Source organism: Furipterus horrens, unplaced genomic scaffold, assembly GCF_987537825.1.
Source record: "Furipterus horrens unplaced genomic scaffold, mFurHor1.1.pri manual_scaffold_5, whole genome shotgun sequence".
NCBI classification, from domain to species: Eukaryota; Metazoa; Chordata; class Mammalia; order Chiroptera; family Furipteridae; genus Furipterus; species Furipterus horrens.
In genome coordinates this window covers 549,851-568,749 of record NW_028327175.1, presented here as the reverse complement: position 1 = coordinate 568,749, position 18,899 = coordinate 549,851, and the positions used below count along the sequence as shown (strand labels likewise).

The following is an 18,899-nucleotide window of genomic DNA, read 5'->3' as shown; positions in this document are numbered from 1 at the left end:
TGTCTCGGGGTTGTGGCATCATTCGATTGTGTGACTGGCTCGCTAGGTGAGAAGGAAAAGATGCAGTGGTACGTGTTCGTTATGCATTGGTATGCGAATGCAGACATAAGCAGTGACCCGTTTGTGATTCCAGGAGTCCTGCTGGCTGTTCTTGCGTGGGCACAGCGTGTCAGCACTGCGTTGTTAGCAGAGGCTAGTGAGAACCTGAGCCACTAGTCATTAACCGAGAGCTGGCTTTGTTTCAGCTCAGCACTTACACTTGCGCGTGTTCTTCTATAGCTTGATGAACTGTTATGATTTTTGCTCATACTTGGTAATACTACTTGAAAGCATCAAGGTTCATTTTTAAGTTTTGTCTTTGAAATCAAAGCAAATTGGTGACTAGTTCTTAAAGATGGGTTGCTTCTAGAGAGTTCCAATGATACTCGCCACAGGCATGCAGATGTGATTTCATTAAATGAGTTAGATCCTGTTGAAAACCACTTTTTTTTAAAAGAGGAACTTAAGTAGAATTAAGAGAAGGGAATAATCTATCAAATTTCTTTGTAAACACTGTTCTTTTCATGTCCTTATATGGAAACTTGTTAAAATTATTACATAAGAAAAAGGTAACATACAGCCAGTGTTCAAGGGAGAGAAGGGAAAGGGAATGGGGCTTGATTAGACAACTTGGCACAAGTAAATTTTATTTGGTCGGAGTGAAGAGTATTAGTTGTTCATCACGGAAGCTGTTTTTATTTTAGAAGTCATTTCTCTCTGCCTGTCCTTCACGTGAGGAACGCTGGGGCTGGTAGAGGAGCAGGGCCGCCCCCTGCTGTTGACACGTGCAGGGCAGCTCACACCACCGTCAGACTGCAGAGATGCGGACGTTCAGTCGGAATTCAGACAGCATCAGCCTTAAAGCAGCTTATTTGTTAAAACTAATGCTCACAACCGGAATTTGTTTTAACTGTTGTGGTACAGATTCTTTGAATGTGCTGTTTTTTATATTGTGTCTTACGTGCTGGAGTTTCCTCCCCAAATCAGTGTGACACTTAGTTCGGTACCCTACACTTGGCTCTATGCTTTTGTTCACACACTAAAGTTGTTTCTTTTCTTGTGTTAAGGTGATGAGGAAACACAATCAAAACCAGCGTCAGTGTGTTGGGGAAGGTGTGGGTGGGCCCAGAGTCCCAGGGTCCTGCACACTCACAGATGCTGCCTTGTTCTGACCATTCGGTGTGGACTTTTATTTTCAGTCGGGAATGGTCACCCTTTTGAGGCATCTGGCTGGCAGTGGTTGGATTCCTGTGCTCCCAGGAGTGTGACACTGGGAAGTACATTGGCTTTGTGGTCACAGCTCGGCCCTCACATTCGATCTTTTCCTTTCTGGTTACTTAGACTTTGGGGGGAGACTGCGCTCGTCTCTCCAGTGTGGGGTGAGGATGGTTGGTGACCCTCATGGGGAAAGCACTGTCCACCTCTCTGCTGTATGGAACCTTGACTGCGTTAAGAGGCATTTAATAAATGTTAGCTGATTACGTCGTTCAAGTCCACTAAGCCAGGGAGATGCTAGTAGATTTATTAAAAGGCACACACACACACAAAAAAGAATTTCCGTGATATATCAAAGAATAAAGTAATGAGTGATTGAGTCAGAAAACATTGTACAGGGCAGCTGTGCAGACGGCTTAGTCCGAGCAAAGACGAGAGCGAGCCGTCAGCTTGGAATCCGGCACGTGGCTGGTCTGCTCTGTGTTACATGTGGCAGTATTTTAATTTTCATCTTTCTTCCAAAGAACGGAGCCACTGCCCTTCCACCCCGACTGTGTACGGAAGGAATAAAGCTAATTATCATGTTCACAGGTATTGGGAGAGCATCAATATCAGGGTAGTAAAGGGATGTTTGAAATCAGTTATTTGCAGATTACAGTTGCTTGTGAGGATAAAGGGAAGCAATGATAGGAAAATCCAAAGTCATGTTTGCCTTCAGGCATTTTGAATTTAAATTTGAATGAGAGTACCTGCTTATTTGCTTGTGGCAGGTGCAGTTTACCGAAGTCAGCCACTTTCTGATTCCAAGTTAAAGCCTTTCATCAGCACATAAACTTTTTCTTTAAAAGAACAAATAATTTGGATCTTCTGTGTATACTCTGCCAAATGACCAAGTAAGAGGAGAAAATGTAGAGACGTTGGATACTGTTTAAATCCAGTAGCTTCAACACTTAGCTTGGAAGGGTTGTGTCAGGAGAATTTGTAGAGACAATTTATGATTAGATAAACCAGTTTTTAAGTAACATAAGTGGATGTAAATGATGCAAATTAAGTTTTGGCTGTTAGCGCTGCCTTTACTCCTTTTGATTATACTTACATGTAATTACCACCATTATGAACACTTTCTTGTTCTTAAGTGGGCAGGTTTATGCAGTATATTCGGCCTAGTTAACTAGGACATAAGTTAGTCTTTATTATGTTTAATTCTGTTAACACTTTTCCTCATCTTATAGTCTTCTGGATCAATTTATAAGTCTCAGAAAAGGACGCCTTTAAAATATAATTGGAAGCCTAACGTAGTAGCCATAATGTATGACCTGACTGGATTTTATTTTTTCTAATTTTTTAAAGAAATTACTACAGTAACTTTGAGATAAGAATTATTTCCCATTTTATAGATGAGAGATTACCTATTAAGGTTGGAACAAGTGTTAAAATTCTCAAGTCTGGTACAAAAACACATCTTCTTAACCTCTGTACTATAATGTTTGAATATGACTGGACTTCAGTACATCAGTGCTGTGTCTGCTTCTCGTCCCTCCCGGTCCCTGTCACCTTCCTTAGGTGCCTTGATCATCTTTTATTTGATATGTGTTCTTCTGTGACTGGTTTCTGCGGCTTCCCCTGGCCTCTGTGTAGGGCGTGCTGCCGTTCTTTGCATCGAAGGCTTCTTTGAGGACACAGCCAGCCTGTTTCTTCCTCCTTGGTGTCCAGGACTCCAGTTTTAGGAAGGGCAAAGTTGGTGGTCACGAACTGTATCGAAGCTTAAAGGAAGTGTCCCTGCTTGCTGCTTTCCTCCCCTTCTCGCCTCCCTTCTCGCTTGATCAGCGGTCGTCTGTGTGCAGAAACATGCTGCTGCTTGTACCTTCAGCCTTACACGTGGGATCGTCTTCCTTCTGTCTTAAGTACATCATTCAGGGTGTACTTGAGTAAGGACCTTTGCTTGGTGATCGATTTTTAATTTTTGTCTGAAAAAGCTACTTCTGCCCTCTGCCACAGATGGCGTTTCCAAGTGTCAGTCTGCAGTGCAAGATGGGACGGGGCAGATGAGTGCCCTCCTCAGCTGTTGAGTCCCTGCGTGTGCTCTCTAAGCTGAAGTTCTTCCCTCGTGTCTCCCTTGACAGTGGGGGCTCACTCTTTTTCCTGGCACTGCTGTCACTATTTTCCTCCTTCAGTGTAGTTGTCGTGACATACGGGTCTAGAAGGGAACGAAGCTCCACTTGGTGCTCAGTTGGTTACAAAGAACGGAAGTCTTCATCGTCGTGTTTGAATGGAGTAACTCCCTGGTGGCGTGCTGACAGCGTGCCCCCTGCCTCACGCACGTGGTCCCCCGACGCGAAACCTCGCCAACGCCTGCCGCCACCTTTGGTGTTTCCCAGCGTCGGCCACCTGCAGGCTCCTACACTGCATTTAGTTTAGGTTTGAGTCCCGAGATTTAAGATTTTTCCTTAAATTTTAATTTTAAGAATTGCTAATTTTGAGAAAATTTTTTACTATTTTATTCACACAGCATCTGTTTACAAAAAGTAATAATTGAAAGCTTACGTTGTGTTTCGTACTATTTCTTGTTCATTGACCTCTCCATTGACTTGCTCGTGTAAGTTCTTCAGAAAAGCTGTGTGTGGGTGATACCGTTTCTGCCACGTGCCTGAGGGTGTCCTTGTTGGCATTCGCGTCTCAGGCCTCTTCAGGCCGCCATGACCTAGGAAGGCGTGCTCGTTTCTGGGCAGAGGAGCCTCTTCTTAGGCAGCTCTGGGCTCTTGTCCTCGTGTCTTCCCTTCAGGGTCACAGTGAAGGGAGCGCTGCACCAGCTCAGCGCTGGGTTTGAAAGAGGACGCAGCCTCGGGTGAGCTCAGAGTCTCTCCACGGCCCTGGGAACCCATACCTGCCTAGCTCCTTAGATGACCCGCTGCGAGGTTTGGTTTGGTTTGGTTGGAGGTGGAGCCTCCTCACAAAACTTCTGTGCAACTTCCAGTCTCCAGGATCAGGTCTCGTTTAATATGCAAAGCTCATTTTAATTGAGATTTTGGGGGAGTCCTCTCTTTAGTTAACTCTTTTATCCTAAACTATGAAAAGGATGCTTTCAGAATTTTTTGTTGGAGTGATCGTGAACATGCTCACATGTAACATCTCTTGTTTACATACCCACTGATTAAACTCTAGGAGTGGTTTTTCGTATTTTAATAACGTCCATGGCCTTGAGAAAAGCTTTTAGTTAGTAACTGTGATTCCCAGTACTGGCTTCAGAAGCTAGGATTGAGTGGGTTGCCCTGCAGTTCACAGATGCCTTCAGTGTAGTTAGAGGGTCAGTAACCATTTGAATGAATTGATTTGTATTGTGACACCAGAAGTCTCATTAGTTATAACTGAAGTCGAAATAGAGGGACTGTGGTTCCTTGCTTATTGGTTATAACTTTATAAGTGAGATTAAAAAGAATGAAAAGGAATTAGGAGAATTCTCTTTTCAGAAGGGAAAAGAGGACAATATACTTTATATTCCCAGTCCTTAACAGCCATTAGGACGAAAATTGCAATGAAAAAAATTAATTAAAAACATGTGAGATTCTAATTAATCTTGGTTTGGACATAGTTGACACTTCTAACCCGCTATTAGCTGAATGCATCTGTGTTGCTTGACGTTGCTCAGTTCTCTTTATGATTTCTTCAGTTGTGTGAGCTGTATTTCTTAAGTGGGAGCCTAGCTGATACTTAGAGATAGCTCAGTCGTTTCACCGAGGAGGCAGTCGTTGATTTTAAGTACTATCAAGGCTCAGAGTGCACTGGTCGTTTGGTGGCTTAGTGTCGTTACAGTCTATTGTGTGTGACTGTTGCCCCTGCTTTGTCCATGCAGAGTACCCTCCAAACCCTAAGTCCAGAGCTCCGAGGATGCTGGTCATTAAGAAAGGCACCGCGAAAGACGTACAGCTCTGTGGGTTCCCGGTGGCGGGGAGTCTTCAATCGCAGCCAGTTAAGAACGGGACTGGCCCAAGTGTTTATAAAGGGTTAGTCCCTAAACCTGCCGCTCCACCTCCAAAAGTAAGTTCGGAATTGTTAAACACAACTTTTAAGTAGGTACCAGTTGACTTCCTTCAGGAAAATAGTGTTAAGAAATTTACACCAAATTGTGTAGGTAGTTGGTGATCTTTGAGTGGAAGGAGTTGGCCTGTTGTGTGTCGTTAAATGGCGTGTGTTTGCTCATGTGTGTGTTTTCCTGTTTGAGTAGTTAATGAAATCTATCAAGTTTTTGCTTCGCTAGATGAATGTATGATGTATTTGTTTAATTTTTAATTTGCTGTTTCCTTGGTGTTCCAGTTTCGCTTCTTGAAACCCCCACTAGAGTTTTCTTGACATTAGGCAAAAGAAATCTAACTTTATGTTTATAAAACAGAGAGAAAAAAAAAGCAATGTAGTCAGATGTTTTTATCTGAAAACCACACTTTGGTTTAATTTGTAGGAAAAGATGCCAGAGAATCATGTGGAAGTGATTAATACAAAAATGATTATTTTTATGAGCCCCATGTAGTCACCTTTATTTTATACTGTTCCTTTCTTTTTCTTTGGTCCAGATAATCTGTTGATACACATTAATGTTTGTGTGTTTTTCTTCAGCCTACACAGTGGAAAAGCCAAACTAAAGAGAACAAAGTTGGGACTTCTTTCTCTCACGAGTCTACGTATGGTGTTGGCAACTTCAGTGCTTTTAAATCAACTGCCAAGAATTTTAGTCCGTCAGCAGCTTCAGTGAAGGAGGTACGGCGCTGGCAGTTGTCTCGGGGGGTGCGGCACCCTGTAACGTGGTGGCTTCATGAGCAGCGAATGGCGCGGGTTCCTTACATGAACACATTAAGTGAGATAATAGAGTTCTTTCCCAAACCCCACTCACATCCTTCCCCTAGATTTGCTCACACTTCTGAACGTTAGTTAAGTAGGAATAAGTTTTTAAAGTGTTGATGAAACTTTCTGAATATCCCAAAATGTAGAGAAAATACCATGTACCCATCAACCAGAAAGAATAATTTTTAAGAAAAGAATTAGGAAAATAACAGTTTTGATAATTGTGATACAGTAATGCTTGGCGTATGATTGAACCGTGGTTCAAATTGAAGATTTGTATTCCTTCATCTTCGTTTGGGGCGGATGGAAATTCTATTAGTGTTAACCCTTCGGGGAGCAGAGGGGAGGAGGGAAAGGAGAGACGCGTATTATTGAACTGACTTCAGATGCCTGGTAGGTTAAGTATTTGTGTTGTTTGACCAGGTTTCTGAAACTTTCACACCAGGGAGTTCCCAGCGCAGTCAGAAGACACTTGTCACTCTATGATATACTTGGGGTTGCTCCAGACACTGAGTTGGAATATCAGAGTCCCTCATCTACTCGTTTTTAGTCACAGGATTTCAGAGCTTTGGTGAAAGGACTGGCATTCTCAGCTGGTCACTGGTAGCGTAGAGTCATTGTCATCCTACAGGTGCGGCCAGAAGTGAAGCACTAAGGTTTATTTCCATGGTTACAGCCTTCTGCGATACAGAGTCCTGCCTCCCTGTTTCATATCGGACCCCACTGTCAAATGGAACACGGAACACAAGGGTGTCAGGACACCATTTTTTTCTCCTCCTTCCTTCCCTTCCTCAGGATTTTTTCTGGTGAAATCATGCCTGATAAGCCTGCGTGTACTTGTGTGTAAATAAATATAAATAGGTCTTATTGGAGCTGTCATTGGAACTCAGTTTAAAACACTGCGCTTCTATGTATTACAGACATTCTTACACAATTTCAGGACTTACTTTATAAAACTAGTATCGAAACTCCTAATTTAGAGTGATGATTCGTTGTGTTATTAGACCATAATTGCTTCTGGGATAAGAAAATTCTTTTGTGCCCTTGCGGTGGGGTAGGTACAGCATACAGGGACAGAGGAAGAGCCTTTGGATAGGCCCTGCGTGGAGTCAGCTCTGCATGGGGGGCGGAGGAGAAGGAGGAGCCGCTGGCACCTTCCCCACGTTTCTGCCTTTCTCCTCAGTGTAATCGCTCCAACTCCTCGTCGCCTGTCGATAAACTCGGCCAGCAGCCTCGCCTCACCAAGCTGACACGGATGCGCACTGATAGGAAGAGTGAATTCCTGAAAGCGCTGCGACGGGACCGCGTGGAGGAGGGGCACGAAGACGAGAGCCACGCCGGCTCTGAGAAGGTGACCCACTCGCAGAGACGTGGGGCTCTGAGTTGACATGTCACTGAACTTCCTGGGCAAAGACCATTTAGGACCTTTGCATAAACTTGACTTTCTTTCTAAAGTAGATATTTCTCATTCTGTACTTCCTGTGCAAAAGTAAAATTTAAAAAAGTTCCGGTTCATTTCTGTTTTTTGTTTTCCCATGTTGCCTACCTTCATTTGGGTCTTCTGTCGTTGCTGAATAGATGTGAGTGCTGGAGTCCGGGAGCTGTGGGTGTCCGCCACGGCTGAGTTCTGTGTCCTGTGAGGGGGGTGTGTTCTAAATGGAATGATTATACGTGTTACATTTAGGTGTTCTCAACAGAAGTTAACCAAATTCTATTAGTTTTTAACAATGGTGTTCTCTAACTCATTCTTTTTTAACTCTCCCAAAATCAGGATGACGACTCATTTAATTTGCATAACAGCAACAGTGCTTGTCAAGAAAGGGACATAAACCGCAACTTCGGTGACAAGGAAATCCCGCAAGAGAATGGCAATGCCTCGGTGGCTTCCCAGCAGGCCATGCGGCCTCCAGCCTTCCCGCAGAGCAACGTCCTCTCCAGCTCCCTCGAGGCAGAGCACAGGCGAGTCCTTTTCCTCTTCTCCGCACACTTACATCCAGGATTCTGATAGGATACAAATGTTGTGCTATGTGTTTTGTTTTTCCCCGATAATCACCGATTTTGTGTGTGTGTGTTTTTTTTAAAGTGTATTTTATTGATTATGCTATTACAGTAGTCACAGTTTTTTTCCCCTTTGCTCCTCTCCGCCCAATACCCTTCTTCCCTCCAGCAATCCCACCCCCCTTAGTTCATGTCCATGGGTCGTGCATATAAGTTCTCTGGCTTCACCCTCTTCCATGTTTTACATAGTGGACTCTTTTAGTGATTTAGTTTCAGAGGTAAAGTGTGTTCAGATCTAGAGTAGACTTTTGTAGTGTTTTCCCCTGTGAGGTTATAGTTAACTTAAGAGCAGGTGCTTTGCAGAAGTGATTGAAGTCCTTTCTGTGATCTTGAAATAAACCACATGGTTCAGTGTCACTACATAAAGGACTCGAGCACTGGTGTTGTCTACTTGAACAACTCTATAATTGCTGTGTATAAAACTGAATTGTTTTCCCACTAAAAACTCTTATGTCCTCTGGGACCTGGTTCATTGCGGGGTGATACTTGTTAACGACTCAGTTAATTCATTGACATGACTTTTTGATTTAATGTCAGTTCTCCTCCAACTTTGTTGAATTCTAGGATAGGCGGGAACTGGGCTTTGCCTACTGTAGAATAACTTTTTACATCTTTACTTTTAATTCTAACCTTTCCTTAAGAACCTCAGCTCCATGAGTACACTTTTCCCTGTTTTGTTACGTACTGTGCCCCACACCTGGCACGTACTGTGTGCTTCACTTGGTTCAGAGATTGGCTGATGAATTAGTTCCAGGATTTTCTACCTGTGCTGTCAAGCTGGACTGAAAGGGTGAGACAGGAATATGGGCAAGGGTCCTGGGCAGTCGTTTGGAAGCTGAGTGCCTTCCTGGTCTGTTTCCTGGGCAGTGGAGAGCATAGCTTGATAAGAGTGTGGGGTCCTTAATGGAATTAGAGATGACCTTGTTAGGACATAGTCCTCATTGTATGTGAGGGCACACAAGAGTATTTTTGTTTGTTTTTGTTCGAAAGATTTCATTTATTTTTAGAGAGAGGGAAGGGAGAGAGAAAAAGGGAGAGAAACATCAGTGTGTGCCCCCAACTGGAGACCTGTCCCGCAACCCAGGCAAGTGCCCTGACTGGGACTTGAACGGGTGACCCTCAGGTTCACAGGCTGGTGCTCAATTCACTGAGTCGCATCAGCCAGGGCAATAGTATTTGTTTTGAAAGCTCTTCCAAAAACACTTAACAGTAACAGCCTCTGGGGATAAGAGAACCGAGGAAAAATGGACAGGTAGGAATACCTGACTTTTATAACATTTGAAATAATGTGTTCCATTCCATCTGCATTTTTGGTAAGATTCTGTTTTTAACAGTGGAACACCTACAAACCTACAAGTAAGCAGCAAAAGCAGTTAGATTGCTTTACCTCCCTGCACAGGGGGCCAGAGGGACTGGCGTTGCCGTCCCCAGGGAGCGAGGCTGTGAAGAGGGAGGGCGGGCACTGTGCTGGAAAAGCAGTGGTCAGGGGTGCAGGGGGCGACAGACGTGCTCATCGGTTACGGCTGACGTTCCAATCCAGGGGCAGCACGGGCTGGTGAGCAAAAAACAGAATTCTGTCTCCTCTGCCATCAAGTATACGGGCTATTTTACCATGTGATCTTGATGCTTTATCTGTAAAATGCAAGTATAGTGTTAAATTTCATTCAGAGTCTCTGAGCACCAATATTCTGTGAGGTTGCTTTAAAAAGATATAAAAGTCTGCAGAGTGTAGCTAATTTGTGGCAGGCTCAAGTTGAAAGAGAATAGAATAGGTGCGAACAGTAACAAATAGTTCAGACATGCAATTAATTAAAGAAAAAGTATAGTCAGATCAGTATAAAGCCTGTGGCCTTACTGGGTCACCGCCAGTCTTTTGTGCCTCAGGTGGAGGTCTGCTCTTCAAAAATTGGAAGGAAAAGAGAGTAAGTGTATTAGCCATTTTACTTAGATCGTGGTGGGAGCTTTTAAAACAGTCATCTTTCTGTAGTTACAGAACATAATTGTCCATTTCACATTAAATTTATGTGTTGAGGATGAGGACTGGCACGCACAGGAAGTGACAGCGGCATGTCAGTACGTTATAAAATGCAAAATAGGGTGGGATGTCCAGCCTCTTCCTTTCAGAGGAGGAGACCTGATGCTTAACTAGAACAAGGTGGGTTGTGGTGCTGGGAGAGCATCGCTTTTACTTCCATTGCACAGATCTAGCCGGTGTGCGTTCCCAGCCTGGGGAGCCTCTGAGCCCCCAAAATGAAGCAGTTGAGCAGCTCCTTCTGCTCTTACCTAAGACCTTTTTTTGGGCTGCATCTCCGTGCTCATTTCCAGAAAGACACCCAAAGTGTAAACTCAAGTCCTTTTTTATGCATTTCGGGGACTTCGTGCTCAGTGGTTCATGTCCTCTCGCACACGACACACGTGGGGTTACGCTCCTCGGGCGCAGCTCTAACCCGGCCGATTCCCCCCTGACTCAGGCTGCTGAGGGAGATGGGCTGGCAGGAGGACAGCGAGGACGACGAGGCCTGCGCGCCCCTGACCGAGGACGAGCTGCGCGAGTTCCGGGTCATCAGTGAGCAGGTGAGGGCCCGGCTCCTGGGGCACTCGGGTTGCCCTTTCTTTGTGGGGACAGTGGGCTGTAACCAAGCAGTTGGGGGGGGGGGGGCGTGGGAGGGGAGTTACACAGTTTTCTGTAGGAATTTGTTGGACGTTGCATTATGGGTCAGAACCGCCTTTGTGTCTCCATAGTTGCCTCCCAGAAAGAGTGTCAGGAAACGTTTGCCACGTGTTAGAGCGTGGACAGGATTTTCCAAACTCATTATGGTTTTCTAAATACGGTCTCGCAGAAGTGATTTCCCTAACTGTGTGCGTTAAGCTTTTTAGGTGTTTTAAACACTTTAAGTGTTTTTAATGGAATCGTGAGGAAATTAGTTACAGTCACTTCATAATAAAATGGAGATGATCACCGTAATTAAAAAAATTTTTAAGTATGAATATAATATGTTGATTTTTTTTTTCACAGCATTTAAAATTTTGTGGCAAAATGCACATAACATGAACTTTCCCATTTAGCCATTTTAAGCGTGTGGCTCTGCGGCATTAAGAACATTGCCAGTGTTGTGCGGCCATTGCCGCCAGAGCTCTTATCCTTCTGTGCAGCGGAGACGCCGCCCACTGAACCCCAGCTGCTCATCCGGCCCGGGGAGCCCCGTGTTTGTCCTTGGGTGGCTGGCTTGTCTCGCTTAGTGGGGTGTCCCGGGTTCCCCTGCGGAGCAGGTGTCAGCACCTCCTCTTCAAAGCGGACGGGGAGTCTCGCGTGCAGGGCTCACGCCCTGTGTATTCATTCCGCTGTGGTGGGCGCACCTGGGTGCTTCCAGCCCTCGGCTGGCTGGTGGGTGTCACGGTGCTGTGAACACGGTGGACGGGTATCTGGAGTCCCCGTCCTCAGTTCTTTTGGAGGTACACCCAGAAGTGGGGTTGCTGGGTCCTGTGTGGCCACCCGTTTCTGCCTTGGAGGAGCTGCCGTGCTGGGTGTGGCCGGTGGCCGTGCTGTGCGCCTTCCCACGGTGCTGCCCAGGCGGCCGCAGAGGCATCTCGTGGCATCTCTCGGTTGTGCATTTCCCTGGGTATGTCTGTTTCTGACCAAGTGACAAAGACGGATACAGTTACATTAATGATGACATCGTCTAACATTCACATTTCTGGAAAGTCATTGGGGCCTGCTGCTGTTTCTAAGGAGGATTTGCAGCGGTGGGCAAAAGTAAAGGTAACAGTAATGATACAGTAATCAGTAAGTAAGATGAGAGTGAACTGTTTCTCACACTCATGTTTGTAAACTGCCTTTGTCCACCACTCCTGTGTATTGTTCCCGGTCACGGGTGGGTCAGGGTGCAATTCAGCAAACCCTGGCTGAGTGTTCGTGGCACCCCCCACACTGTGACGGTCGCAGAGATAAGCGCCTTCTTGGGGCTAGCGTCCTAGTTGCAGGGCACCCTTTAGGGTTGCTTAGGGATGCGAGGTGGCCCCGGTAGTGATTGGGGGAGGGGGCGTGAGGGCCTGAGGCAGAGAAAAGGCGGTCCAGAGGGATCTGGACGCGGGACTAAGGCAGGCTTTTGAAGTCCAGTCTGTGAACTGATAATTGTTCATAAGCAGGAAGGCAGAAGGGAGCGCTGGTGTGGGGAGGCTTTGGAAACCCAGATTAGGTACTCTGGTGGGTGATAGGGACATTTAGTTAGAGAAACTGGAGATAAAGATTTATATTTGGTTTTTATCAAAATTTTCCAGAGTTGATGTCAAGCTTTGGAAAGATTAGGTGGCATTGGGCTATACATCACGTGAAGCAAGACTGGGACTTTGGGGGATGGGAAGATGTACCTTTGAAAGGGGGACAAAGGTGTGTTTGTTCAGTATCACACTGGCTGAGAGCACCAGAGGTGGGTACACGGCTTTTGTTTTCCTCAGTAAAGATGGCGAGGGATCATTTGTTCAAAGTGAAAGGAAGTAGCTGAAGTTTTAGAATTTAGGTAGAAAAGAAAACCTGTTGTGGAAAATAGAGAACTAAGTAGGCAGGGGAAAATGAGAGGCAATATCCTAGACCTGTTATTTCTAGTTCAAGGCCTGTAACACACAAAATTAGCCGTGATGTAAGGGGGTCCTTTGGCTTGAATCTTATCCTAATCCCAATGATTTAAAAAAAAAACAAAACGAAAAACCCTCTAGATATGACGTCTGTAAACAGTTTCAAATGTTAGCTTACCTATATAGCTGGATTTGGTTCTATAAGAGATTGTACTTAGAGATTCTGATGAAAATTGCCAGAATGTCAAACATTTTTATGAAAAGCATTTTTGAAGGCTGGAGTTAGTAGAATGTATATCATTATTAAATTTAACTTTGTATTTTTTTAATGGTTTCTGTTTGGGTCAACCTCTGTCCCCCATAGGTGATCTTTGGATACAACCTTTAATACCATAGTAACCTCAGTTCTAATTTTTCATTTTCAGAAAGAGAAACTTTTTCACAGTATCTTAATCTCTGTGGTTAAACAGAGGGCCCTGTTCAATATTTTTGTACAGCAATACCACATACCAGAATAGTTTGTATTCTGCCGAGTATGAGGAATGTACGTTGTGGGGCGTGTTAGTAACCCAGGTGGGTCCGACGGTAAAACTTAACAGCTGCCGCCGGGTGGCCGCTGATTCCCGTCCGGGCAGCGCCTGAGGCCGGGCCCATCCCCTCGCCACCGGGGCAGGTCGGTGGACAGCGGGCGCAGCTCGATGTGCGTCATTAGATCAGCGGGGGCAGCGGTGCCACACAGCTTTTCAGAAGTGATGTCATCATCTGGGGACCTTTCACGGTCAGATACAGTTTTAGTAACTTGATTATATTCATGGTTACAGTTATTACTATAGTGTTCCTAATTTGTTAGTAACTCTTGGAGGATAGTTTGTTTCATTTTGTTTTTTTTGACATTTTAGTTCCAGAAAAATGGTCTGCGGAAAAACGGTGTTTTGAAGAACGGCCTGATCTGTGACTTCAAGTTTGGAGCCTGGAAGAACTGCTCTTTCAGGCCCACGGTGGAGAACGAGGACTCAGAAACAAGCAGCAGCGACACGCCGGACGATGACGACGTGTGACCTAGGGGCGGGCCTGCACAGGGCCACGCCGGGGGAGACGGCCTGGGACTCCAGTGCGAGAGAGCCGAGGACGCCGTGCGGGGCCGCGCCGCTCCGCACCCCTGTGCTGCGGACGCGAGGGCTCGGGCGCCCCGCCCGCCCGCCTCCAGCGCCGCGGCGTTTCTCTGACGCGCAATGTGACGATGTGATAGCAAACGAGGTTTCCCGTTGAAGAATAAAATTGTGTCATGTTTTGCAAAGCTTCTGTCTTAAAATGTCCAGGTCTTAAGAAAAAAAGGCAGCTTACACTGCTTTGCTTGCAGAGTCGTATCTTTTTCGTACAGTGGAGAACCCTCAAGTCCACTCTGTGCGCCCCTCGCCCCCAAAAGGACACTGTAGCATGTTGGCTAAAACTGGAGCAAAGTGCACTAAAACATTGATTTCCTGACTCAGCTGTCGTACTAGTCACCTTTTAAAACATAAATTGCTCTTTAGCCATTTGTAGTTCCGTAAATATTACAGGAGAGACTTGCCACACTTTCTTCCAAATTTTAAGAGGTGATTTTCAAGAGCTTTATTTGGATATGTTGTCAGACCGGGATTTTCAGAGTTGATGGGAAAGAGTTGTTGTGGGAAAACTTATTTTGATAAATTATTACACGTGCGGAAAAACTGATCACACTGACTGGGTCTGTTCACAACATGGAAAATAAACTGGATTTTCAGAACACGCTTGTTCTCTGTAGTGTTCAAGGTACTGATCTCTAACACGATGTGCTTTTTTCACGGAACGAAACAAAGTTACGCTTCATCGAAGGGGGCAATCACTTCCTGAGTTTAGAAAAAGCATTGAATAATAACCCTTATTTTTATTAACGGCTTAATGCATTTATTAAGTTAGTGAATGTTAAACAACTATTTTCGTTTGCACATCAATTTTAGAATCACTTCTGTGTCACTGCTGACCAGAAGAGGAGTTTGTCTCTACATTTGCATTTTGGTTTTTCTGGTTTTGTTTCCCCGCATTTGCTTCAGCTTTTCTTCCTCATGTCCGTGTTTAAATACATTCTAATTGTAAAGAGCAAAATCTGAGGGCAGAAATGTTCTAGATTTTATGTCAGATTGAGCTAATACTCAGTTTTTTAAAAATGTTGTGTTCTCAGAAGGCTTATGTGTTTAATATCCTTCTTGCTGCCCCCGTTTCACCAGAAGCTGCAATTATTTGTTTGCCGTGAGTGCTGGTGATGGGAAGATTAAAACCACAGTTTCATCCCACAGAGCTTACAAGGGGGAGTTGCAGGGCCGACAGTGTTAACTGCGTCTGAAAGTCACTATGTAGTACGCCACACGTCGTTTCCCTGCCGTAAAAGGACACGGGGTGTTCCCTGCAGAGAAGCTCGTGTGCTGTGACAGAGCCGTCGGTGCCTCGCGTGGAATGTCCTCAGGACTCACACTGCTTGGCCAGTAGATGAATGGAACCCATCAGGCGCAAACTGCTGACACATTTAAAAGCTACCTCTTGTGTTTTCTAAGGCGCTCAGAATAGGTTTTGTTATTTGTTATTTCATTTCTGGTGTCTTCTGCCTTGCGTTCAGGTGATTTTTTTGGCCCTAATTCCCATTCTTCACAGCCAAGTAATTAGGTTCTGCTTCCACGTGCTGTGCTGTGCATGTGTTCGGCAGGTCGCGAGTGTGGCGAGTACAGTGTTGGGTTCTACACGTGAACGGGGAGGGGTGAGTTCGGTCACAAGGGCGGAACTGTGTACAAGTGTGTGGGTGACACCATCACCACTTGGCATAGTTGCGTTTGGACCATTGTTTGAAGGGAAGTCGGCAGGTTCTGAAACTTCCTTCAGCCGGGCGAACTCAGGAATAGGCCATGGGTGTCTGGGAAAAAGAGTAATTTTGGTTACTTTATAGCAATTTATTTTTACAAAACACTACTGAGGTGTGAAGTCACAAATGACACATTAACAGCACACGATTGGATGAACTTGGACCGGTGAAACACCTGCCCTCAAGGTAGTGAATGTGTCGCCTCAGACGGGTTCTGGGGTATCTTCCGTGATCCTCCCGCTCACCATGCCACCTCCCGCAGCATTCTTTTTTTTTAATGGAATGTGTGAGCAAAATTCTTAAAGTAATAGTTTTAAATAGCACTTCAGAAATTGTATTTCTTCTGTATTAAGGGTTAGAATAATTTTTCATAAATACATTTCTATTAAAGTTGAAATAAGCATATAACTGTTAAAAATAATCAGGTTGATTTGATAACATCAGATTTATATTGATAATTAAAATCCAGTATGTTTAAGGGCCTATTACCAAAACAGGTACTTTAGCACCTTTTGATAGTGTTTGTATGTGCTGTTAGACATGTCTGGTCAGCTAAACAGTTCAAACTTAGGAATAGGCCCTAATTGCTCTGTTGGGACCCTCCCCTCCCATGTAATTAAGCTTGACCTCACCGTCAGATTCTGCTCGGTCCTCCATAGTCTCCTGCTCACTGTGTACAGAAAACGTGCTAGAGTTTAGCTATCTGCGTTAGGCATGCACGTGACCATTTTTCCCTAAAGTGAGGTTTTTGACGTCTGCCTTTGAGCCAAGTGTCGCAGGTTCGATTCCCAGTCAGGGCACATGACTAGGTTGCACGTCAGGTCCTGAGTTGGAGGCGCAAGTGAGAGGCAATCACACAGTGATGTTTCTCTCCCTCTCTCCTTTCCCCTCTCACTAAAAATAAATAAGTAAATTATAATTAAAAATAAAGTGAGGTTTTGGCCCACGATAAACTCAGGGATGTATCGCGAGGGACCTGAAGAGAGGGTGCTGCTGGGAAAGGACGTGGCAGCGCGTGGTTCAGTAGCAGCCGACTTGGAAAGGTGTGCAGTGTGGAGTTCTGTTTACTAGGGGACAAGCCGTTGGTCACTTGCAGGCACCTTACGTGGTGTTTTGTAGGAATCTAACCTGGAACAGTGACTGAAGTCCATCCTTTGTCCGCTGGAGGGACACGCGTGGCCTGTTCGCTGCAGCGGGAACAGCGACTCCAAGCTGGAGTGAGTGGGACTTGCTCCCTTTACTCCATTTCTGAAGGTTTTCTGGACGCTGGCAGTGGACAGATGATGACAGCGTTGGGGTGAGCGGGAGGGACGCGGCCTCTGTGCCAGGCCATCTCAGGCGTGAGCGAGCCCTTCCGTGGTGTCCTGCCGTCGCGCCTTCGAGGCGCTCTGGTGGGCCTTGTGGACGTGACTGGGCAGGCTGGCGATGGACGAGCCCCGGGGGGCAGCTGCTTTGCAAGAGGCTGATTCGGTGAGACAGGAAAGGATTAATTTTGGGGGGCGTGGGGATAGTGCTCTCCCCCAAATCTGGACGTAGGTGCTGGCAGTTGAGCAGGTTCTGTTTTGGTGGAATCAATTGCAGAGGAGATGAAACATGGGTACTGAGCGATGCGAGGCCAGCCATGGAGGTGCCAGCAGAGGGACCGTGCTGCAGCCTCTGGGCTTGGGGGGACTTGGGTTCAGAGTGAGTGCAGCAGGGAGACAGCTGGTCAGGGCCACCCTGCCGACCACGCGAGCAGCAGGAGGCCCCAGAGGTGGAAGCTCTGCCTCTCAGTGTTTCTTCTGTTGGCCTGTGGAAGCCCTTAAGCATCAGGGCCGATGTGCGCCGTGACTGCCTAAAGCTGCACGTGGGGGCACTTGGGAAGGCCTGGGTCAGACGTGGCACCGCAGGGGCTGTGCGAGCGGTGCCCCGGGCAGCACAGCCACGCGCCGGGGGCGGAAGGGCCTCACCCGAGTCCTTGTGGTCCGCACACCCTTTCTCCCCTCCCTGTCCCAGGTCACGCGCTGAGCACAGCTGCGTAGTCACCGGGCAGCTGTGTGGCAGCTGTGGCAGGGAACAGGGAGGCCCAAGCGCGGGAGACGCAGCCCCGCCTCAGGAAACTTCACCAAATACCCGCCTCTCAGGGCTTCTTGGTTCAGCTCGGCACATCCTCGGTGCCTGAGAATTCACTTATGAAGACATTCTCTTTGAATAGGTGCTTCTGGCATTTCTAAAAATATATTGAATTTACGTTCAGTGTTCAGACTCCTGTTTCATGCACTTTTCTGTGGCTCGCTTCACAGCTGAGAGGAAGACAGTTCCTCAGTTTGCGAAGGAGTGCTCTCGGAGGCCGGGGAGAGCTACCACCGGACATTGGAAGGAAATGTCCTGGCTTTGGAGGACGTCGCTGCAAGGAGAATCCCAACGATGCTTTGAGCAGAGCAGCGCCCCCAAAGGCCCCCATGCGGCACCTCCCCCACCTGTGCCTTCCTGCGCGTGGGAGGCTCTTGAGGGGACGGGAGACATCTGAGTGGCTTAGTTCCTGTGTGCTTGTTAAAAAATAAGAATCCCGTTTCTTTGTCTCCTCTAAGACGTGGCTTCAGAGGAAAAATTCCAGAGTGGCACTGGAGTAGTAACGATTGATCTGGTGGTGGAGGGGTGTTCTGCTGACGTCGGAGTCACTAACTGAACATTTCCAAGCTGCTCCCTGGCCATGGAGGGAGTTCTAAAGAGGCTGGATTCCCCTGCGTTCATGGTGGTGCTGGGGGAATGCCAGCCCTTCCTGGGCCTTGGTCCTGCTGAACCTGAGTCGACACAGGAGGCCTGCGGGTCAGTGGCTTCCAGCCCCGGTCCCAGGCCAGCTCTCTGGCCCAGCTGGCCTGAGCTAGAGGTGCGTGCAGGGGTCCCTGGAACACAAGGCACAGAGAAAGCAGGGAGGGAGCTGTCTTGTGAGCGTTGAAGGACCCTTAGGAAAAGTGAAATTGGTCTTGTTACTTAATTTGTGTGCGCCTCAATTTCCCCAGTGTAAAATCAGACCCTTTTTTGGAGCTATCGTATAAAATTTTTAAGAAGACCCCAAAACAAAACAAAACAAAAAAATCCACACAAAAACAAAAGAACCAAGGCCCCCCGAAACATAAAAGCCCTTACAAGACTGGCCGGCCCACGCTCAGCACAAGCGGCCTCTGTCCCTGTTCTCTGTGCGGACGTGTTGCATGATGAGCAGTGTGTACGCGGCAGGAAAGGATGGCGCTGTAGCTTTACAACTTCATTTCCTGACACGTGGGGGTGTTCGTAATTCACCGGAAGCTCCCGCTAGCCTGGCAGTGTG

General features: G+C 46.5%; 1 protein-coding gene and 1 long non-coding RNA gene across 3 annotated transcripts in view; both read left to right on the top strand.

The window, feature by feature from the left end:
- GPBP1 (GC-rich promoter binding protein 1) overlaps nucleotides 1–13,899 on the top strand; it is a 60,308-nt gene extending 46,409 nt beyond the window's left edge. The window contains exons 7-12 of the mRNA XM_090276102.1: nucleotides 5,105–5,289; nucleotides 5,863–6,003; nucleotides 7,271–7,438; nucleotides 7,859–8,046; nucleotides 10,617–10,719; nucleotides 13,617–13,899. Coding sequence (XP_090132228.1) covers nucleotides 5,105–5,289; nucleotides 5,863–6,003; nucleotides 7,271–7,438; nucleotides 7,859–8,046; nucleotides 10,617–10,719; nucleotides 13,617–13,775 — 944 coding nt within the window. The 3' untranslated portion in view covers nucleotides 13,776–13,899. The remainder of the gene's footprint in view (nucleotides 1–5,104; nucleotides 5,290–5,862; nucleotides 6,004–7,270; nucleotides 7,439–7,858; nucleotides 8,047–10,616; nucleotides 10,720–13,616) is intronic.
- LOC150008081 (uncharacterized) overlaps nucleotides 1–18,899 on the top strand; it is a 597,743-nt gene that overhangs the window by 71,211 nt on the left and 507,633 nt on the right. The gene's annotated exons all lie outside the window — the stretch shown is intronic.